Genomic DNA, 24,174 nt, shown 5'->3' with positions numbered 1-24,174 from the left:
CCAACATTTGACTCCTATAACATTGACAATATTCAAAATATAGAAAGATAGTCTTCGTAATTATTTTTATTGAATAAACCCAAACTTTTTTATCCATATAAACTATAAAGCATAAGTTTTAGGCAAAAAAACCTAACTCAAAACAAAATGCATTCTAGAATTCAGCTTTGATCCCTCATGCATATTTCAAGCTCATAAAGACTAGGTATTTAGAAGAAAACAAAGAACTTCAGTATAGAGGTTAAGTCAATCATTTTGGATAGCAAGGGTAGGCATCACAAAATAAGATTCACAAAATAAGATTCCAGAGTTCACAAAACGACCTCTGATTATGCAAAGCAGGAAAAAAAAATACCAAAATGGCAAAAGTATTAGGCTCTTGTTTCCAAATATTGAAGTTCTTAGCCCTTCAGAAGTCTTTCAACTTTCAGAAACCAGGCAGATTTAGTAATGCCCAAGTAGAACTGGTGTCACAATTGAAAGGTGTACACAAATATTCTAAAAATGCATATGCATATACATTCATACATACATATATATATTCTTGTATATATTTTTCTTATGTAAATATATTTTTCTTTCCTTATTTTTATTTTTTATTTTTTGTAGCTAAGTTTACTAGCCGTTAGGTAGTAGCACCTAGTATTTCTAGCCGTTAGGCTAGCCAGCCTCTCACACCTTCTTACGTATGCATTTTGTGTGCATTTGTTTCATTAATAAAAAATATAATTTTTAATTATTGTTAGTGCTCTTTTGTGATTTCCCTTTGGTGCCCTTAGTGGCCTATGTGTGTGAGCCCTTGGTGGCTTATGTGAGTGCACTTGTGCCTTGTGATCGTGCTCTTGAAGCTCATAGATTCACATTTTGTTGGGCATCTCATTACACATATATGAGGACCACCCATCAAAAGAAGCATGGAACTTACGGGATTTGGTAAATAAGTTCCTGTGCCACTCCGATATCTTGGCATCTCTTCACCATAGCGTTGATAAACTCCAGTGGGTCTGCTGGAACCTGGTTGCAGAGGAGTAACAGGCACAAAACGTGGCCCATACCCCATGATCTGTGTAAAAAGACCCATGTTTGCTGCTGATAAAGGTCTTCCCGGTCCATCCCAAGGAAAATGACCCTGTAGATAAACAGGTGGCACAACCAATTGTGGTGAATAAATGATTGGTGTATGAGGACCCTGACATATCCGCCCATACTGTAGGTTCTGCCAGTGGCTGTCAAAATCACTGTTTAGAATGTCTAAATTGAGCTTATCCCTTGGCTCCATGGCTGGAATATCCACAGAACTTGTGTTCACAAAAGCTTCAGACTGCTCCACATTCTCTGACGCATCAAAACTGGAAGTGGCAACACTATGTTCAGATACATTTGTGTGCCCGTTCTCCAGAAAACTATCATCCCAGTCAAAGTGTCTAGGTGATCCATTAGAGTTCCCTAAATCAGGTGGGAAATTGTAGAATGGAATCGCCACAAAAGGAACCGGAGGTCCTGTAGGATAGAATGCAATCTGTCGAGAACCAGAACCTACAAGCATTGGTTCAGTAATCACGGGATCCGATCCACCGGAACCCACTTCATGGCCAACAGGCAACAAAGGAGGGACTGCAGAAGCAGACCCCCCATTCCTTGAGGATGACATATGCCAGTCCTTATCATCTGCTTCATCCACCACTGCTGGCACATCATTTTCATATTTCCAACCAGCCTTGGATTTGTCAGGTGTAGTTGGGAGCCCTCCAGGAGCCATTTTTCTTCCCCGCTTGTCTCTGGCAGACTTGGGCAGCTTTGATGGATTCGCCTCATTTACAGATAAAGGTCTCATGCTTGCAGACTTTTCTGATGCATAGATATCATTGCCTCTGCTGTTTTGAAATTTCTGATGATGACCTCTCAAGGAAGTACCACGAGAACCACTCAACCGTGAAGATGATACAAATTCTAACCCACTAGACGATGAGGCATTGTCATTTTCAGGCCAGAATGCAGCATCACTGTCATCCTGGTTTGATTCAGTCAAAGTGGAATTTTCATTACTAGAGTCAATGATCTCCTCTGGACTGGAAGCCAAACCAAGCCCAGAAAAATAATGTGACAGTGAAGAAGAAACAAGACCAGGTGGGAATGGAATGCCAGATCCCCAAGCAGGGTCAATCAAGGAGAGATTTGTAGGCACCATCCCTCCTAAATTTTTCTGTGCATAGCCCAAGAGAGAAGGTTGTAATGGAACAGGTATGTGTGAAGACGCTAGACTCATGGGTCCAGGAAATCCATGTGCTCTAGTAGCAGACATCATGTTAACCAGATCTTGCTCTTCCTGTTGCAAGTCTTGCTGGGCCTCGCTGCCATCGTCATGAGCATAACTATTTAATGCACTTGGCATATTAGTGGCAGCACTAGCATCTAAACTCTGATGCGAAGAGCTGTGCCTGAGCGACAAGGGATCATCGGAAGAATAACGCAGACCCTGGTGAGCAGCAGAAGTTTCAGAGGGCATGTTCTTTCTTCTGTTGTAAACAGGCCTCGCAGTGATAGAATGATTCTTTCCAATATCCAATGCCTTGTTACCCCGTCTTCCTCTGGTTGATGCCTCACCGGATGTCTCAGTAAGTTCTGGGCTAGATCGTGTCCTTGCAAACTGATGTCTCGCTTGGGCTTCTTGGTTATTAGAAGAGTAATATGGCTTCAAAACCTCCTGGGTCTTCTCAGCATTTACAGGTTGATTACCATAACTTTTCTGACTCAGACTGCGATAAACTCCAGAAATATTGCTCGTCCTTGGCACATTTTCTAATGAGGCGCCATGGATGTTCGGAGTACCATCAAAGAGAGAAGCATGATCAATCCCTATAACCCCACCATTATCTCCTTTTTTCTTTGTTGTTGAATGGTTTTTGAAATTATCAGATCCATCTGTTGGCTCTGTATTAGGAGGCTTCAACTGCCAAAGATCTGGACCAGGGGCATCTGGACGGTGCCTGCCATCATGCCTGTCCCATGTGTTCATGAAGAACTGATTGACCTCAGAAATAAGGTTCTCCTTGGGACACTCAAGTAACCTTGCTAGCTTCTTAGCACCAAATGCAAAGGCACTTCGTATCCTAAAGAAATTACCTGCAACCATAAATCATATCATTAGGATGAAAACAAAGAAATAGAACAGCAGCTCACAAGTTATATATAAGATTTAATTGCTGGCTTTCATCTTTGTTTTCAAATTATTTTTCCATCGCCCATTATATAAATGCAGCTTCCTTATCAACAAAGATAAAAATAGCATGGCAAATTCCAAGCTACTAAGAAATAGGCACTTCAGGACACACCAAATAATGAACTAGGATACAGAAACTTGCACATAATTGGAAAGCTAACATCATATCTCCAGCATAACCAATGTGCTTCTGAACCACAATGCAGTGACTCTGACTTTCATATTGTGAGACTGAGCATAGAGGCATATAATCAAAACCTCAGAAATTACAAGAACACCTGCCATGGAACAACTTCAATAACTGATATTAGACAAGTTGGACACCTGCCACTTATTGACATGACCCATTGACAAATGTCAGATTAACATGCACCAATGTGTAAGATGATATTAGGAGAGAGTTAACTTTGTCCCAAATACATTTCACATATAAAGATCATTTTGTGAAAAACTTCAAAACGATTACTGAGTTGGTATGAAAAGATATTACAAGATGATATCATGCCATCTTGGCTATGTAACGAGCACACAGACACACCATTCTTGCATATTTTTCTATTAAGAATAGTATACATGGGGGCAGTTTGGAGTGTCCCTTTGACGTAGCATCCTTCTGATGCATTCGTGAAATTTCCCAGAGCATATAAACTATGAAATATTTCAAAGTTTGATATACACATAGATCACACATTCATGTCAGATGGTAAAGTTCTTCCCCCTCTCACAATGATTCTTGCCTGTGCCAGTTCCACCTTCGCCACATTAATAGCTTTCACTTTTGGGTCAGGATCCCTCCATTCAGTCCTCCTACCCATGAGGAACAAGAAAGGACAAAGTGTTAAATTATGTATATATTAATATATATACATATACTTATATATATATATATACATTCGTATATATATATATAAGTATATATATACATATATGTATATATACATAATTCTTTTTTTCTTTTTTTGTTTTTCTGTACAACCAAAAACCCGATAGGGGTGTTTTGGTAAATTATCATGTAATTTTTCCTTTTTATTTTTTCTTTTTTATTTCTTATTTTTCTCTTTGGAGTACCATAAGGGGGCCCACCCATCTAGTCGTTGGGGCCCCAACGATCATATTTATGACCGTTGGGGCTCCCAACGACTAGAAGGGAGCCCCCTTTATGGTCTCCTTTTAGTTCTCCTCCTCTATAAATAGAGGAGGCTCTCTCATTGTAAAAGCATTGGGTTTTTACCCTCTTCTTTATTTCTTCAATAATATTCAACTTATGACTTTAAGTCATTTTCTACTTTTGTGAGTTTTGTGTATACACTTTTAGTGTTTGTATTCTTGGCTCTTGTGGTCACTCTTAAAGAGTGTTTTTGCTCTATTGGTGATTCTGCCTCTTTTCATTTCATGATATCAGAGCTCGGTTAATGATTGGGCTTCTCTTTGCTATCTTGGGACGTGTGCCTCTCAAGCTTTTAAAGAAAAAAAGAATATTTGGTGCCATTGGAACGTGATTCTAAAGTTGAGCTTTTTTTTAAGCTCAATGGGTCCAACTATCTTATGTGGGCCTCCGCTATGGAAAATCATCTAAGAGGTAAGAAACTATGGGGTTTTGTTATGGGAACTACTCCCGAGCCTTCTCTTGTTCTCACTAAAATCGAAAATGAGGTTGAAAAAGCTTTAGATGGCGATGAGCGCATCAAAGTTATCAATGATCATCAATCCAAAGTTGAGGATTGGGAAAGTAACCATGCCAAAATTTTGGCATGGTTTATGAACAATGTAGACCTAAAAAATTGTGCTAATATTGCCAAATTTAGGAGGGTCAATGAGGCGTGGTTTTTCCTTAAGGGTATGTATACCCAAAAGGATCTTGCCCGTCATTTTCTTTGTCAAGAAAAAATTCGTTCCACCAAACAAATGGATATGAGTGTCCGGGACTACTTTAGCTCTCTAACTCCTCTTTGGGATGAACTTGTTCTTCTTGAGCCTAAATGGGTGGCTCCGGAAGATATTGAGTTAAGAAGGGAACAAATTGAAAAAGAGCATTTTTCTCAATTTCTTCATGGTCTTCGACCGGAATTTGAACAAGTTAGGGCATCCCTTCTCCATAGAAGTAAAGTCTTACCCATTGAAGATGCCCTTGCCGAAATATGCCAAGAAGAAACTAGACTTGGCCTAAGCATTAAGAGTGATGAAGTTTTGGCCGTTACTAGGCCCGGATCAAATGTAAAAGCATATAGACATCCTCACTTTAACAAAAATAATGGGCCTAGAAAGGGAGTAATATGTCACTATTGTAATGAACCGGGGCACATTAGACAGGTTTGTCCAAAGCTTAAGGGAAAAGTAGCCGCGGTTGGAGAAAATTCTCTTAAGAAGGAAGAAGAAAGTGCCAAAGAGGGAGATATCAAAAAAACTCTTAATCATATCTCTGAAGTTCTCCAAAATCTTCTCAAGACTTCTTCTTCAACATCCGGAGCCGCCATCGCCTATTCTTCATCACCTCCAGGTATGTGGATACTAGACTCCGGTGCTTCCTTTCATATGACATCTCATAAAAACTCTATTTCTAATGTTTTCTCCGAACCTATATCCTCTTATGTTTCAACGGCTGATGGAACATCTTTAAAAATTGAAAGTATTGGAACACTTGATTTTAAAAACTCTCAAAACTTTTTCGTTCCTAAAGTAAGAATCGTTCCAAAGATTAATCTAAATCTTTTTTCCGTTTTCCAAATCACCGATCATGGATGTCAAGTCTCTTTCTCACCTAAAGATTGCACCGTGCAGGATCTCCAGTCAGGGAAGCTGATTGGGCAAGGCCATAGGAGGGGTGATTTATATTTTATGGATTTTTTTACTCTTCCATCTAAGTCATCTTGCAATCTTGTAAAGGACAAAAGTATTGGAATTTGGCATGAGAGACTTGGTCATCCAAATTTTGTAAAAATGTCTTTTTTCGCTTTTTTGAACAATACTTGTAAAGACAATCACATGACTTGTAAAGATTGCATTTTTGGGAAATCTAAAGCTACTCCATTTCCTCAAGGAAATTATTTCACCACTCGGCCTTTTGAACTTGTTCATTCCGATGTATGGGGACCTTCCCCTATTTTGTCCAAAGGAGGTTTTTCGTACTATGTGGTCTTTATTGATGACTTCACTCGATTTACATGGATTTACTTCTTAAGTCGCAAATCCGAAGTTTTCTCATTCTTTAAAGAATTTCATGCGATGGTTAAAAATCAATTTTTAGGAAATCTATCAATTCTTAGGTCCGATTCGGGAGGCGAATACATGTCCAATGAATTTCAAAGTTATTTAAAAGAAAATGGAATTTGTCATCAACGTTCTTGTCCCAACACTCCGCAACAAAATGGTCTTGTGGAAAGAAAGCATAGACACATAATAGAAACCACAAGAACGTTATTAATTTCAAAAAATATTCCAAAATCCTTTTGGGCCGAAGCGGTTCTAACCTCAACATACCTTATCAATAGAACCCCTTCATCTTCTTTGAAAAATCTTTCTCCATTTGAAAAACTTTACAATATGTCTCCCGATTATAAAAGACTAAAAATTTTTGGATGTAAATGCTTTGTTCTAACTCGCAAAAATGATAAACTTTCTCCTAGGGCTATTGAATGTATTTTCTTAGAATATGGCGAAAAACAAAAAGGTTATCGATGTTTTGACATACTCAAAAACAAACTTTATATCTCAAAAGATGTCACATTCTTAGAAGAAGAAAATGGTTTTTCGCACCAACCAAATGAAAATATTGATTATTCATTTCTATTTGACTTGTTGCCTCAAGAAAACATCATAGATGATCATATTGATCCTAGTGAACCTCTCATTGAAGATCATCTTGAACATCCAAATGATGATCAAAATTTAGAAGAAAATGTTTCAAGACAAATACAAGTCTACTTTAGAAGGAATGAAAGAAATCCACCTTGTACCCTTGAAAAAATCTCTCAAAGTGAGTCGATCGAAGAAACCTCTCAAAGAAGATCAAATCGTATTTCCAAAGTACCAAATAGATTTGTTTCTTATGATTCTTTTTCTCCAAATTTTCGAGCATGTCTACTTGCTCTTCACTCCTTCCATAAACCATCTCATTACAATGATGCTAAACAATATGCTCATTGGAATGAAGCTATGGAACTTAAACTTAATGCTCTTAAAAGGGCACAAACTTGAGAAATCATTGATCCACCCAATGGCAAGAAACCCATTGGATGTAGATGGGTTTTTAAAGTTAAAACTAAGAGTGATGGTTCATTAGAAAGATATAAGGCTAGGTTAGTAGCCAAAGGATATGCCCAAGAGTATGGGGTAGATTATGATGAAACTTTTGCCCCAGTTGCTCGAATGACTAGTGTTCGAGCTCTTATTGCTATAGCCTCTGTTAAAAAATGGCCAATTTTTCAACTTGATGTCAAAAATGTCTTTTTGAATGGAAATTTAAATGGAGAAGTTTATATGGAACCTCCTCCAGGTATGAATTTAAATGGAAAAAATTTAAAATTAAAAAAGGCCTTATATGGACTTAAGCAAGCTCCTAAAGCTTGGTATGACAAGTTTAGTAATGTATTAATTAATTTAGGATTTACTTCTTGTTATACTGACACTACTCTTTTTGTTAAGAAGACAGGTGACTCCATTGTTATGCTTCTGCTATATGTTGATGATATGATCATCACTGGGAATGACAAAAAGGGGGTAAATGATGTAAAGTCTATGTTAAAAGAAACTTTTGATATGTCTGATCTTGGATACTTGAGATGTTTTTTAGGAATTGAAGTGGCTTATTTCGCGCGAGGATACATCCTATCTCAAATGAAATTAGCTGCAGAAATTTATACCAAATCAGGAATATCCGATGAAAAGAAAGTTGAGACTCCCGAAGTTATCAATGCAAAACTGAGACTTGAGGATGGTGTTCCTCTTGAGGATCCAACCCCCTTCTGTCAATTAATTGGATTCCTCACCTATCTATCCATCACACGTCCAGATATAGCTCATGCGGTTCATGCAGCAAGCCAGTTTCAGCATGCACCTACTTCGGTTCATATGACGGCCGTAATGAGAATTGTGCAATACATCAAAAATACCATCTCCAAGGGACTCTTCTTATCCTCTTCCTCATCTCTTGAGTTAACTGCTTTTACTGATGCTGATTGAGGAGGAAATCCCAATGATCGTATCTCAATTACGGGTCTTTGTATTTTTTTAGGTGAATCTCTCATTTCGTGGAGATGCAAGAAGCAGCAGAAGGTCTCACTATCATCCACTGAAGCTGAATATCGGGCCATGGCAATGACAACTATGGAAATCGTATGGCTCAGAAGTCTCCTTGGGGACATGGGCGTTCCCATTTCCACTCCCACCAAGCTCTACTGTGATAACAAAAGTGCGATATACATTGCCAGCAATCACACTTTTCATGAGCGGGCCAAGCATATCGAAATGGATTGCCATTATGTTCGAGACGAATATCTCAGAGGGACCATCACATTACCATATGTTACTTCAGAATATCAACTGGCTGACTTCTTCACCAAGGCGCTCCCAACTCCACGATTCATGTTTCTTCTTAGCAAACTTTCGGTCTTCTCCTCGTAAAGTTTGAGGGGGCGTGTTAAATTATGTATATATTAATATATATATATATATACATATACTTATATATATACATTCGTATATATATAAGTATATATATACATATATGTATATATACATAATTTTTTTTTCTTTTTCTGTTTTTCTGTACAACCAAAAACCCGATAGGGGTGTTTTGGTAAATTACCATGTAATTCCTTTTTATTTTTTCATTTTTTTCTTTCTTTTTCTCTTTTTCCTTTTTCTTTTTTATTTCTTATTTTTCTCTTTGGAGTACCATAAGGGGCCCCACCCATCTAGTCGTTGGGGCCCCAACGATCATATTTATGACCATTGGTGCTCCCAACGACTAGAAGGGAGCCCCCTTTATGGTCTCATTTTAGTTCTCCTCCTCTATAAATAGAGAAGGCTCTCTCATTGTAAAAGCATTGGGTTTTTACCCTCCTCTTTCTTTCTTCAATAATATTCAACTTATGACTTTAAGTCATTTTCTACTTTTGTAAGTTTTGTGTATACACTTTTAGTGTTTGTGTTCTTGGCTCTTGTGGTCACTCTTAAAGAATGCTTTTGCTCTATTGGTGCTTCCGCCTCTTTTCATTACACAAAGGGGTGACCGATGAAAAATCAGACAAGTTGAACAGACTTGGTTGCAATAGAGACCAATCTTTCCATCGTTTCTCCTCTCATCCTTCAACGTCTCGAAAGACCTTCAAGTAGAACCATACAGATACATCTAATGATTGAAAATAGCTGTCAGATATGCCCATTTCCTCTGATATGAGTCTTGTTATACAGCTCAATGAATGCTTATGGTTCAGATTGATAGAGGGGTCTTGAAATTTTGAACAGTACCTAAAGCAAAGAAATTTTGGAGATCATGTCACATAGCTTGATCTTTTCTTACAAAAGTTACTCGACATCTTCCAGTATTTGATGTATTTGATTACACTGACCAGTCGTCCTTGACTTTGTATTTTATTCCTGTCACATTCATAATAAATAATCTTATTCTAAATACCATCCAAATTCTGAGACTAGTGATCTTTTGTCTCCTTGTCATGGACATCCTTGTTGAACAACTATAGAATCACCTGCTCCTTGAAACTTAACTGGTAAACAAAACATAGTTATAAGTGCACCATTACATTACAGATTTGTCAAAAAAAACAGCCACAGCAACCCCAAACTTCCAAGAATGATTATTTCTATTAGTTTTGAGCTTAAAGAATCTTTCAAATTCAAATAATCAGTGAAAACAATAACAGGACAATGAATGAACAAGACAGTGTTGAGCATATTTACACAACTTGCATCCTGACCCATGTTGAAATTCCAGATTAGAGTTTATTAATACCTTTAAGTGCACTCTAAAACTTTACGCACTAAGCGATCATGAAAGCGGGTAATTCCATGGCCAGATCATTTCAATTAATATGGAGTTGGAACATAAAATCATAAAGCACATAATTTTATCAAGCAAAAAAAACACATGGTGTGCGTTAATCTTTTACCAATTTTCTCTTGACTAAAAACTCAGTCCAAACAACATAACAGGTCTAGAAAAGCCAATGAGAATTGAAAAATGGATAAAACTACCAACCAATGGCAACAGATGTGATCCTTGCTAGCTAAAAGGTAATCCAGAGCATACCCTAATTCATCATACGCTATCAAAAGGAAAGAAAACACAGCAGCCATCCGCATAATCAGGGTTAAGGCCAGATCACACAGAAAGATCACAAAATTCAATAAATAAAAAATGGCATAAATCCCAGACCTTTACTGACACTTCGTCCAAGATTGTTATTTGTCCGTAATGGATCAATGACATTGAAATGCTTTGACACAAACGCTTGCCCTTGATTTTCCTGCACTCCAGGGTAAACAGCATATACTGTGCTACAAGCATCAAGGAAGTGATTGCCGAGTAATAACTCTCCGCCATCTTTCCTAGGAGATTCCGCTGCATCATATTTCAAGTCTGTGAGTATGAGAATATGGGCTTCAAGCTACAATTTATTTAATGCAAATTATTATACAGAAAAACTCAAATAGAAATCTGGACTACCTGTTATGTCAGGAAGTTGACTAATAGGGACAGGACCCCAAAGACTAACGCAAAAGTTTTCCCAGTCAAAGTTACTAAAGAACTCCAAGAAGCGATAAAGAACCTAAGAAGGTTGTGTAGAGAAAACCATCCAACTGCAGGATTAGTAAATAAAGCATCTACTACACATATGGCTGCAGAAAAACAGGCAAATTCAATTACCTCCAGTGGTCCAGTGAAGGAATTGTTAAACACATGAAATATATACAGAACTAAGGTCTCTAACGCATATGTAGAAATAAGTCCATGGTGGGCCCCCAATATACGGCTCTCATAGTAACACCAAGCCTTTATCAATATGATACTGCGCTTGAATAAATGATTTTGATTTATCAAATTGTCAACCTACAAGAATGGAAAATCTATCTCAAAATACAACTACTAGATCAACAGCTAATAAATTTATCTGATGCTTCTCATTGATGTCAATTTAAATTTGCATGCAAATCTTCAGAACACCAGCACCTCACCTCCTCAAGAAAACAAAGCGTACATAACCCACCAAGTTGATTAAAAGATATATCAACCACGATGTTTTCTACAAGGCACTTGATTAACTTCACCTAAAAAAATAGAAAAGGAAATCCAGCATTTAAAAATATATATTAAAATCCTACAATAAATAGCCTAAGAATCAGAACACAATCATAGATGCAGCACATATTGTCAGACATATACAAGATCCCAAGGCTGTTGCATACAGATGGTGGATTGCTCAGATGAAACATGAAAGGAAGCAGGAAGAAAAAAGAATTTAATGGACATGGAAAGAAATAACAAAATCTGAAAAAGAAAAAGAGGAAGCAGTACAAGGAAATACAAGAATAAGTCAAAACATAGGAGCACAAAACTTTTTGCACAAAACTCAATATGCAAGAGTCTGAATTTCTATGCTACATTCAAATGTTTCAAATTGAACAGATGCTCAAAAGTGTACTTGTAGATTAGTCACTGCAAACAAGGGCTAAACAAACAAAAAAAGAAAGCAAAGGGAGCAAGGAATTTCAGTGAACAGACCAAGCAGCATTTGAACAGAGTAAAATAGACCCTAGATTTTACTACTAGGGGCACCAAGTAAAATAGACTCTACATTTGACTACTGGATAAAGTTAGGACCAGAGAACAAACAAGTAATTGGACGTATAGTGACTTAAAGTCACTAGATGCCTCAACTATCAAATAGCCACTATATATACTGCTATTTCTCATCAGAAATCCTCATGTCATGTGCCTTTGTTCATTTCATAAAGTTCTCTTTCTAGAAGTACGGACAGGGGTGTTCAATATCAGATAGTCGAACAACACAGGAAACTCATTGGAAGAATGCACAATGCCTGAGAAATCTCCTACCGGTGCATAGTATATCATCCCATCCCTTTCCTCTGTCCTCTGTTACTTTAACCTTCTGCTTCTAACAGACTCATACAAAGGCTTCATCATACTTGGACCTTCGGTCAGCTTCCCTTTTTCGATGACCTCACCATAGTCAACCTCTGGTTCAATTTTCAATTATCCAATCCAAAATGGAAACAATTCCCTATGTAGTCAAATACAACAGGCAACACCTACGCATTGGGTTTTGCCTAGGCACCGCCCGAAACCATGATATAGCGTAAAGAGGAAAAAAGAAAAAGAAAAAAAAAACTGCATAGGTGTTTAGGCCCTCATGTAATTTTTGGTGACTAGGGGAGCATCACCTAGTCACCAGCCAGTGCCACCTAGGCTGACAAGGTGAGGCCTAGTCATGTTTTTTACTAGATAGGCAGCTCCTTTTCCCGAAAATGCAATATGCACACCTTGATGGCACGCCAATCAACTTCACTCTATGTTTCTCTTATTCTTTCTTCAAACCAACTTTTATAATCATTGGATTTTCTACATAAGAAAAGCAGCTGTTTTCCCCATTTTTCTATCTAATGAACACCCTCTCATAGTTAAGCAGAGCCCACGTTGTGACCACTCACATGAATCAGGGGAGGGTCAATCAACCTACCCCCTGCAATCTTCCTATTTTTTGCTTCAATAGTCTCTCACATGAACAGATGAACTAGATTTTAATTTTTACAGATTTTCAAGGGATATATGTGCAACATTGGGCAGGTTTAAAATGTCCCTGTAAGAGTTTTATTCTTGCCCACATATGAAAGGAAACTCACAGTTCCCATATACAATCAAGTTTTTAACCATTAGAGCCTTCTAAGCAAGGAAATTGACAAAGTCAATCCTCCTAACAGACTGAAGAGCAATCAAAGATCAAAGGCTCAACATTGATCTAGATGCATTATTCTAACCGGCTAAAAATATTCAAATTTTTTCTTTAGTAGAAAATCTGCATATTTTAAATCCACGGCGGGGATTCTATATAAAGAAAAAGATCCAGATGAAGATATATATATATATATGGTTGCAAAAGTTCTACAAACCTTCGCCCATCTTACAGAAGAATGCACTATAATTTGATGGCCGATATAGATACCATTGCAATGTCTGTTTTTGCAATTCAAACAAGTTGGGACTTTTGTCTGTGAAGATCAGAAAATGGTTGGGAAAATAAATGATTATGTGGTGTACATCGTTTTGTTAATGAGCTAAATAAAGAACAATGGGACATTTAAATTTGATTGAGCAACAAGCATACATGCACATCATGAATGTACCCACATTTCAGCATATGCAAAGAAATTGTGAACTAATGAAACAGACAAGAAAAAACTGTCAAAGTCCTTTTTAAATAGGACAAAGCAAGACATGGAATAAGTAACATAGACTGAATTTTCTCCAGGATATCAAAATGTAACATTTCTGTCCATGAAATGGTTTAGTGTTCAAAGTAGAGATTCTAGTTGGAGTAACCACAAAGATTACAATTTTGAGACTAACAACTAAACAGACTACCAAAGCAAGACCAAAACTCAAAGACGCCAATAATGTCAATGACAACACAAAAAGGAAAAAACAGATCTTTAATGAACATATAGATCTACCCATTCACTAGTAAAAGTATGTACATGATTTCTTTCACATTTAAAACAAAAGAACAATCAGAAATAGTTTCACAAGTGTGACAACAGTGCTTGCAAAGGCCCTCAACATGACCAGGTTTTAAGCACTCAAAAAGTAGCAAACTCTCCAAAATGAAAAGCATAAGGACTGAACATACACAAAGCACATCAACAAAAGGAAAAAAGATAGCTTCCAAGCTACCCAAAAAAACAAAGAAAAAGATGCAGAAGGTAAAATAACCCTCACAGACGCATGTGGGAGCTAAAATATGAGGAAGAGATATGGAATACACACTTCTGCTTGAATGTACTGAACCTCCTTTACACAAAACTCTGCATTCTCACTCTTCTCCTCAATTTCAAGCATATCGCGGACATCATTTGCCCACGTATCCTTTAGATTCTGGTTCTTGCTGAAGGCCGTCAAATCAATATCTCCATCAGGCAAATAGGTCTTTAGAGGAACAGAACCAAAGGTGAAGACCTATAGATTTCTAAGAATGTTAGTAATACTCTTCAGGAGGGCAAAATATATTCAAAAGAATATGCCCAAGAAGCTATAAAATGAATGTGAAATGTAAAAGTAAAACACAGAAGTTAATGACAATAACCAATATTATGAGACAAGCAAAGAATAAAAAGGCCACTCAAGCTACATAAGCAAGCAATACGGTTTTAGAGGAACAGCATGATCTTTTACTTCATGCATGTGTGTTGGATCGTTCCAGAAACAATGAAAAAATGAATTTTATGGCACCACAAAAGAGAAGCATTTTGTTACTGTAAATTAATCCATTTGAGAGAGAGAGAGAGCTGCATATTGACTTCAGACCATGGAACTAACATCAAATGGGCTCTCCTACTATATCTGTAACATAACTTCATCTGTCCACAGGATACCTTATCATCAGTTCTCGATATCCAATCTAATGCCTTTATGAATGTTTGTGATTGAATTTACAATGTCAACAATAACCACATTCTTTTTCCCCAATAGGCAAGCCAGAGAGCCCCAGTTCAGTCAGAGAACAGACCCTTTGGCTAAGATAGTGCAACTCTACAATCCAAGTATCACATTCAAACCTACATAATCTTACATCCTTGTTCCTACAAGACACTGCTTATATGACAAAATTTCACCGTTTAAAAAGAATGCAGATTTTAGTCAATGTCCTATCTAAACATCAAAAATTGAATACATGATGGATGAATGCCCAAGCATAAAGAACTTCTCCATCCCGATATAAAATCTAACTTAAGCTACAAGTGACTAACTGGCTATCTCAATAATTGCCCTTCATAAATCACATTTACTAACATAATGAAACAGTCATTTGCAAATTATGCTCACTTGTAAATTTGATATGTGTCACGAAGTTCTAATGTGGGGATTGGGGAGGGCCCTCCCTCTCTAAAACTTAAGGGACATATACATTACATATAAGTACTTATATTAGCCACTTATGTTTAACACCAGAGACAAGGACTGGACCCAAAGAGTTGGGAACCAGCTTCCAATTTTGGTTCTATATCTTAGAGGGGGTTTAATTCAATGCACATTAAGGTGCCTAACTTCCCCCTCTACTTTCTAAATTTTCCTTATGGTAACTTGGCAAACGGTTCTCGATACAATGTATGTGAGGTTATTTCAAGATCTAAGAAAATAAAAATAATTTTAGTTGCTTATTTAATACCAAACATAAGCACCTGTGCTTTGGTTCAATTTGGCATGAACTAGGCTTTCCTGCCCCCTGTTGGAAATCCTGGCTCTGCAACTGCAGAGTCCATGAAGCACCACTATAGAATGTCTGGTCCTCCACTACTAACAAGGTACAAGCATTTACCATTACCTAAGATTCTAATAATTATGTCCTTGACTGACAGAAGCCTCCAATACCTTCAACATATCATACGATCGAATGGTATTAGAAAATTGGAGCTTTTCAATAGATATCCAACCACTGGGATTTTATTAATTTGGCTATGATGAAACCTATTGCAATAATAAATAGCAATGCCACAAACTTAATATAGGGAAAATCTTGTGATAAATTAAATTATTTTATTTTTTAGTAAAATCTTGGAAAATATCAGTACTATAAGAAACTAGAAAAATATAAAAGCATATAAAAATATAGAGAAAAATAAAAAGTAAACAACAGACAAAAAAATGTTTATATTGCACTAATATCATGATAAAATTGAAATATCTTCAAACAGGTGTTATTGTGAAAATGTCATGATTTTTTTTTGTATTATGTTGGTTTCAAGGATAAATATCACGATATCTTCAAAATATTGCCAATGTTTGTTACACAGGATCATAGCTAAAAATAGGCCATGCAAAATGCATTCATGTCCCTGAGGATGTGCAACACTTCCTCATGCTTTTCAGTATCATACAAAGATTTGTGTTCAGAAAAGGAAATTTCACACAAATAATCAAGTAAATAGATTTTTCTTGGAAAAATTAGCTAAAGATGGCTATTAATGAAACCTATTATAATAAATATCTGCAAAAGGATACATATAGCTACTGCTGATTTTCTATACAAACCAAGAGTGTACTGCCATATGGTATTGTGGTTCAATACCATAAGACACACACATGTGCACATACCCACCCATACCCGCACTCCTAGCATGCACACACACATGACTCATGCACTTTTACACGTACCAAAGCTTGGGGCACAATCAAATTCTCAATTCTCTCAGCACCATGCCATGAGAAGGTGCTCATTGCACCATTTTTAGCAAACATGTTCAAAAGTAATAGGAAAGTGACTGATTAACCAAAGTGTGGCCCTACAAGCTAATGAGAAAGATTTGTTCTTCCACATACAGGCCTTACAGTAAATTTGAGCACAATCAACAGTCGAGTTCCAGTGAGCCATGGAAAAACCAATATGACTAGGAAGTGCCTACACATATGAGCAGCAGCAGTCCTGACAGCTCTTCTTGTTCTACTGTTTTAAACACTTTCTTTCTTCTCCTTTTCTTTTTCTTGGTTGGAGAGCTTTATTCAAGATAGGTAAAGCAAAGTAGAGATAGGATAAGGAACAGAAGAGGTACCCCATGAACAAAGCAAAAAAAATCATTTCAAAGGCACTATTCATTCAGAGTTTTCCAGTTTCAGGACAAACAGAACAAGCACTACAATGATGATTTCTTAAAAACAAATGAAGATAATTCAGGCCTTTTTCCATAATTAAGTTTTATGTACCACGCTTCCAAGAAGAGGGAAACAAAATCATTGCAAAAAGCATAGTTGCATGAAGTTGAACCTTTACCTGACAAGAAAAGCACTTTATAATTAGCCGCTGCACATAATTGGCAACCGCATTCCTTCGCTCTTCAGAAGGCTGATTTGGCTGGATACATGCAATCAATTCTGCAGTCCTCTCTTCTGCTTTCAACCATCTCTCTCTGTCCAGCTTTCGTGTTACACTTGCTGCAGCATTCGGTAAAAGGCCATTGGGCAAAAGGCCGTTTGGTTGCGCCCAGCCTTCATTGTCGCCCATGCAACTACCTGTAACTAACCCGTGTTGCCTACTCTGTCCCTCCCTCTAATGAGAGAGAGCCGCCAAAGTCCCCCTGAGAGCTATGAAAGATATATACCTCAATGAAGTGAAAAATTATTCAACCATAAGATTTTTCTCTAGTAAGAGCCTCCGTCCAGAATTTCAGGCAAATGTTCAACAACTATTGAGTCCATCCATCACATTACTCATATGTACACAGCTCACATTACAACCATCATTACCATATAGCGTACAGGAATCCACCAGAAAGAACGCTACAAGAATGCACAAATTACAGACCAAAATCATCAATCCAAGTCGGTCACAACAGCCCCCCTCCCAACATGCATTCACTAAGCCCAATACATACTGCAATATGAAACAAAGTGAAACCCACTTTTCCCTTCAAGCTCAACGCCAAAAAACGAATTACAGACACCAAAAGAAGTTACAGATTTCCCAGAATTTCGCTCCTCCAAGAACTCAAATCAGTACCTCAAAAAAAAAACTATCCTGCAACAATGAACAACAGAAAAGAAATTATTCAACCTCTTGAGAACACAATTAAAAACACAAAATTACATCAAGCCATCGAACAAAGTCACAGAAACACCAACGTAGGTCATGAAATCGAATCGATAACTTTCTTAGACTCTCCCACTTAAAACAACAAATTGAAACTCACGAAAGAGTAACCCTTCCAATAAATCAAAAGCACACCCAATTCACCGAGAAACTTAACAACCCCACGATGAGAAATCCAATGAAGGCAGCGACCAAGAAATAAGAAGCCGAAGTAGAAACAGCGGAATCAAGAGGGGCAGAAGACAAAAAGGGATCAGAAAACCGACAAGGGAATTAATGGAAACACCATCAAACCACATAGACACCACCAATCGGAATCAAACCTTAAATACTCAACCGATCGCCAAAGAACGGAAAATGGGGCACCCAAAAATTCGAGCACACGACTTCAGAAACAGCACAACCCACACTAACAGAGGCGAAAACCAGTAGAAAAAACGATGACCCATCTCGAAATCGGTATCGATAGGGACAGAAGAATCCGAAGAAAATCGAGGTAAATGGAAGGAAAGCTAACACCAAAGACCCACCTTTGCTTTTTCTTCTCTCTGGTAGGGCGAATCGATGAGAATAAAAAAATGGGGTTATGGTGGTAGATCGTTTTATATTAGAGGTTATACAAGAACCCCCCACGGGTTGGCTCTCTCTCTTCCTTTTCTTCCCCTTTTTCTTGTGGTGTTCTTTCTTTTGGGTTGCGTTGAGAAGGAAAGATGGACGAAATGAGAAGCAAAGGAAAGAAAATGGAGACTGTTAGCCACCCTTTTAAAAAACAATTATTATTTTGTGTATCTAATATATATTTTGGGTCAGCATGTGTTTTGGTATTTCTGTTTTAAAGTTTAGAGGGAAGTTGGGATACTCACTTTATCTTTGGCTTTGTCCTCCCACAATTGATGACCAAAATAAGCTCACCACTTAAGTATAAGGGAACAACCCCCCTTCTTCCCTCTTATTAGGGTTTTCTCGGCGACTCTTTTGTTTTTTTCTCACTTATTTATGAGGCCTTGACATCATTAGGGCTGCAGGAATTTAAGCTAGGGTGGGAACAAATGCGCGGTAAAAAGAAAAATTAATTTTTTTGATAATAAACTATTCTAGCAAGTCAAAAAAAAATTAGAAACTATAGAATATCATATTCATATTTAGGAACCTTGATTGAAACTAAACAATATATTTTCAATAATAAAAATTTTATTTAAGAACCACATAGTATCATGCAATGTGACTAAACTCAAGTTTTGATCTTGTAATGCATTAAGGAAAAACATGACAAAGGAACATAAAGATTTTTATAAATAAATAGCTAATTAATTAATTAATTTTTAAAAAAATATACAAAAGATACCATAAATGTTTTATAAATAATTAAAAAAAATACAAGCTACTCAAAAAGAAGAAAGAACATCAAACATATTTAATAAATTTTATATCTTTCACCAATTTATCTTTATCATTAATTATACATTCACTTTCTCATAAAAAAATATTTATGTGCATTTGTATATTAACATAGTTAAATGAAACTTATAGAATTATTTCTCTAATCAAATCTTTAACAAACCTATTTAAATATTTTCCTAATCAAATCACTAACTTATTTAATTGAAACAAAAAAAAATACAAATGCATGCTAATCGAAACAAAAAAAACTAAAATTTTCATCTATGCGAATTGAAAAAAAAACTAAAATTCTATGTTCTAACCAAAGTTAAGTATTCATTATTCATATTTTAATGCTAATTTAAAAAATATATAACACCCTAAAGCATAATTCAAAATTCATGTTATTTAAACAAATACAAAATTGGAACCCTAATTCTTATATCATAAAATATGCATTTATGTTAATCAAGCATACATAATCTTAATTTAAAAACATAAAAATACATAAATTAAATATTCATCTTATTTAAAAACAAAATAAAAATCTAAATGTTATTAAAAAATACAAAAAAACTCTAAACATAATTAAATATTCATGTTATTTAAACAATATTAAATGAAAATTTCAATCCTATCAAACATCATTCATAATTTTTATACATAAGTTGATTGAAACAAAAAATAACAAAACCCCAAATTTCTAACTAAAACCAAACATGTGCATCATGTATAATATTGATTAAAGAATTACATAAATAACTAATTAATATTCATCTCATTAGAAACCTAAAAGCTAATTAAAAAAACACACAAAAAGCACTAAACCCTAGTTATTGAATTGCAACTATTTAAAAAAAAATAAAAAACCTAAATCTTAATCTTCAGAAACAACAATAATAATTTTATGTTAATTAAAAATTTATAATAAATTAATTAATTAAATACTAATTAAAAATATTAAAATATTAATTAAAGTGCTCAGGAATGAGAGAGAGGACCTTGTCCTGTGTGCATTGCGGCAGCAGCATGTGTGAGACGACTAGAGGTTGCTTTGTTGCCTTAGGACGTTATGTTGTTGTGGTTGTAGGGTTGAGTATTTAGGGTGAGGGAGGCGCACCTAAAGAAGAGAGAGAGAAAGAGCGGGGGGGGGGGGGGCAATGGCCCTTGTAGGTATGTGGTTGTGCCATTGTAGGGTCACAAGCATTTGGGGGTTGAGGGCCAGCGAGTGGGGTGCCAACTATGGCTGTGGGGTGGGCCAGAAAGAGAGAGAGAGAGAGAGTTAGGTTTAGGGTATCAGGAGAGGTCGAAAGGGTAGGGATCATCACCCCCCTTTGGGTCATGCACGAGTGCCTACCCTAACCTGCCTTAGGGTGGGCACTGCCCACCCTGACCCATACCCCTTGGGGGACTTTTGTGGGTCAGGGTGGGCACGTGCCCACCCTCCTAACAACCTGGATCTGCCCCAACTTACTTAATTAAGGCTTTTGATTTTGGGTTGGCATTAACCCCAAGGAGCCTTCACTTCATGATGATTGTTAAGAGCATAAATGATGCATGGGGAAATGAACAATCCTTAATGAGATTAGAGCTTTTTGATTAAATGATCGTTATGATTTATGCAATGTCATATACATGTTACTTACATGCCTTGTAGGCTTTGCGTTTGGAAAACTTTAAAATGCTTTGTAGTGATTCTATATGAATCAACTAGAGTGCCCATTCATCACTTGATATAACAAAATGGTGGGATTACATCACCATAATGCTTCTCGTGTTGCTTTTGGTGTTTTTTATCATGCTTCACTCTAGGTTTTGGGCAGTCAAGAGCCCCATAAAATAAGGATCTTTGGGTACTCGAACATCCTAATAAAATTGTGTGCATCTTAACTATGTTTCTGGGAGAGATTTATTACCATGTTAGCATTTGTTTTCTTCTCTGGAGCCTCCATCTCGCCCCAAGGGGGTTTGGCCTAGTGGGGTGAGGCCTTGGCTGCTAGACTGGCAATCAATTTTAGATTCTCATGGGTAGGGGTGGGCAACCATCCTCGATGGGCCAAGCCGACCCGGCCTGCCACGAGCCAGGTTTGGGCCAAGATTTTAGGCCTGGATTTGTTAGGTATCGGGCCGCAACACAACCCGATATATATGTGGGTTGTACTCGAGCCAGCCCACAGTCTATCAGGCCGGCCCTATGAGCCTGGGTTATTTATTATAAAAATTTAACTATTGCATAGTAACTTGGTAACTATTACTTTTTACTTAATTAGTTGCATTGATTTTATGAAAACTAAAAAGATAATTAGTTGGGTACATGAGAAGTTAGAAATTTGTTACTTATTATTATTTACAAATGGATTTGGGTAGGGTCAGGCCCGACCTAGCCGCTTCACATTGGCTGGTTGGGCCAATGGGTCGGGTTATGGGCTGCTCTTCAAACCCGAGCCCATTAAGAACCGGGCCACACTTAAAGCCTGGCAAGTTGAGCTCTAAACAAGCCCAGGCCAGGCCAATGCCCATTCCTACTCATGGGTATCGCTCCACTGCGCAAGCTAATCTGTAGCATAGGCCTCGGGGCAAGGGTCCTAGCCTTAGAGTTTTATGCTGCCAGCACAACAACCATAGGTATAGATATGGCAGGTTGAGCCAATAGATGTTGTTCCTTACAGTTATAAATTCAAAAAAATAGGAACCTCCATCTTGTGACGTTGGTTATCGCTAGTGTATATATGACACTAAGCACCCTTAGACTTGTTTGGAAGGTTATCGTTGAAATGCCAAATCCTGGATATCCCAATTTGAGGATTTTGAAGCCTTGGAATTTGTTAACACTCAACACTCTTTGTAAGATGGTATTTGGAAACTGACTGGAGTTGGCATCTTCTTGTCTGTTTCTAGCTCTCTAGTGGCCAATGTAAACTAAAAACGAGTTGAAAAGGGAAATGATAATGGAGACGACAAGGGTATCATGTTGGCGAAGCAGGTTATATGTTACCCCCCGAACAGGGCATCTCATGATCGGGGGTCCCAAAAAGCACCATGTATATAAGCATGTGTGTCTCACATCCCCATGTTTGTCAGCATCACTTAATGTTGGAGTTTGATGCGATTGCAAAGACTTAAGTACCTTTTCCTCCATTGGTACCAAAAAAATGATGATTCTAGAAAAGAAGTGGTTGTAAAGACTTAAGTACCCCGAAGATGGTTATTTAAGATCCAGTCCCTGCACTACAGGATTATCCGAGAAAGGAATCCCCCGTGGAGAAGGCCATGAACATTAACCCTCTCACTCTCTCTCCCTTCTCTTTCTGCTTCTGTGCACATCCAGGAGACGATCCTACATTGCTTCATTAAACACTGACTGACCTGCACATTGACTGTAGCATCGTTCAACTTGATGAGTTGTGGAGCCTGATTTAGAGTTTTTGCCCTTACAAAAGGGGGGTTTGGGGGCTCCTCCCAGGGTGGGTAGCATAGTTTTTGCCCTTACAGGAGGGGGTTTGGGGGCTCTTCCCAGCGTGAATAGCATAGTTTTTGTCCTTACAGGAGAGGGGTTTGGGGGCTCTTCCCAATGTGGGTAGCATCATTCAACTTGATGAGTTGTAGAGTCTGATTCAGAGTTTTTGCCCTTACAGGAGGAGGGTTTGGGGGCTCTTCCCAGCGTGGGTAGTATCATTCAACTTGATGAGTTGTGGAGCCTGATTCAGAGTTTTTGTCCTTATAAAAGGGGGGGTTTGGGGGCTCCTCCCAGCATCGGTAGCATAATTTTTGCCCTTACAGGAGGAGGGTTTGGGGGCTCTTCCCAACGTGGGTAGCATCATTCAACTTGATGAGTTATGGAGCCTGATTCAGAGTTTTTGCCCTTACAGGAGGGGGTTTGAGGGCTTCTCTCAACGCGGGTAGCATAGTTTTTGCCCTTACAAGATAGAGGTTTGGGGGTTCTTCCCAGCGTGAGTAACATCATTCAACTTAATGAGTTATGGAGCTTGATTCAAAGTTTTTGCCCTTACAGGAGGGGGGTTTGGGAGTTCTTCCCAGCGTGGGTAGCATCATTCAACTTGATGAGTTGTGGAGCCTGATTCAGAGTTTTTGCCCTTACAAGAGGGGGGTTTGGGGGCTCCTCTTAGCGTAGGTAGCATAGTTTTTGCCCTTACAAAAGGGAGGTTTGGGGGCTCTTCTCAGCGTGGGTAGCATCATTCAACTTGATGAGTTGTGGAGCCTGATTCAGAGTTTTTTCCCTTACAGGAGGGGGGTATGGGGGCTCCTCCCAGTGTGAGTAGCATAGTTTTTCCCATTACAGGAGGGGGGTTTGGGGGCTCTTCTTAGCGTGGGTAGCATCATTCAACTTAATGAGTTGTGAAGCCTGATTCAGAGTTTTTGCCTTTACAGGAGGAAGGTCTGGGGGCTCCCCCCGGCGCGGGTCCCGCTGTGCGGTTAGTCGGCGGGGGTCCGGGGGGCAACGCCCCCCAGACCAAATTTTTTGGGGGCTTTTATATGATCTCTTTTATAAATCGCTACTTTATGATCTGATTTTCACTATAAATCGCTACTCTCTGATTTAATTTTCACTGTAAATCGCTACTCTTTGATCTGATTTCTACTGTAAATTGCTACTCTCTGATCTGATTTTTACTGTAAATTGCTACTCTCTTATCTAATTTTTACTATAAATCGCTACTCTCTGATCTTATTTTCACTGTAAATTGCTACTCTCTGATCTAATTTCTACTATAAATCGTT

At 37.7% G+C, this 24,174-nt stretch overlaps 1 protein-coding gene across 4 annotated transcripts in view; it reads right to left on the bottom strand.

The window, feature by feature from the left end:
* LOC149837073 (uncharacterized) overlaps window positions 1-18,721 on the bottom strand; it is a 38,983-nt gene extending 20,262 nt beyond the window's left edge. For 3 of the 4 annotated variants that reach the window (XM_090005795.1, XM_090005799.1, XM_090005797.1), the window contains exons 1-8: window positions 18,585-18,721; window positions 17,239-17,982; window positions 14,241-14,429; window positions 11,414-11,506; window positions 11,106-11,288; window positions 10,905-11,007; window positions 10,614-10,799; window positions 926-3,123 (exon numbers count right to left, since the gene is read on the bottom strand). In XM_090005795.1, coding sequence (XP_089861921.1) covers window positions 926-3,123; window positions 10,614-10,799; window positions 10,905-11,007; window positions 11,106-11,288; window positions 11,414-11,506; window positions 14,241-14,429; window positions 17,239-17,469 — 3,183 coding nt within the window. In that variant the 5' untranslated portion in view covers window positions 17,470-17,982; window positions 18,585-18,721. The remainder of the gene's footprint in view (window positions 1-925; window positions 3,124-10,613; window positions 10,800-10,904; window positions 11,008-11,105; window positions 11,289-11,413; window positions 11,507-14,240; window positions 14,430-17,238; window positions 17,983-18,584) is intronic. The other variant, XM_090005798.1, reaches the window with a different exon arrangement.
* Window positions 18,722-24,174: the final 5,453 nt, after the last annotated feature.

Source organism: Nuphar pumila, chromosome 5, assembly GCF_984573655.1.
Source record: "Nuphar pumila chromosome 5, dmNupPumi1.hap1.1, whole genome shotgun sequence".
Taxonomy (NCBI): domain Eukaryota; kingdom Viridiplantae; phylum Streptophyta; class Magnoliopsida; order Nymphaeales; family Nymphaeaceae; genus Nuphar; species Nuphar pumila.
This window is presented reverse-complemented; position numbering and strand designations above follow the sequence as displayed.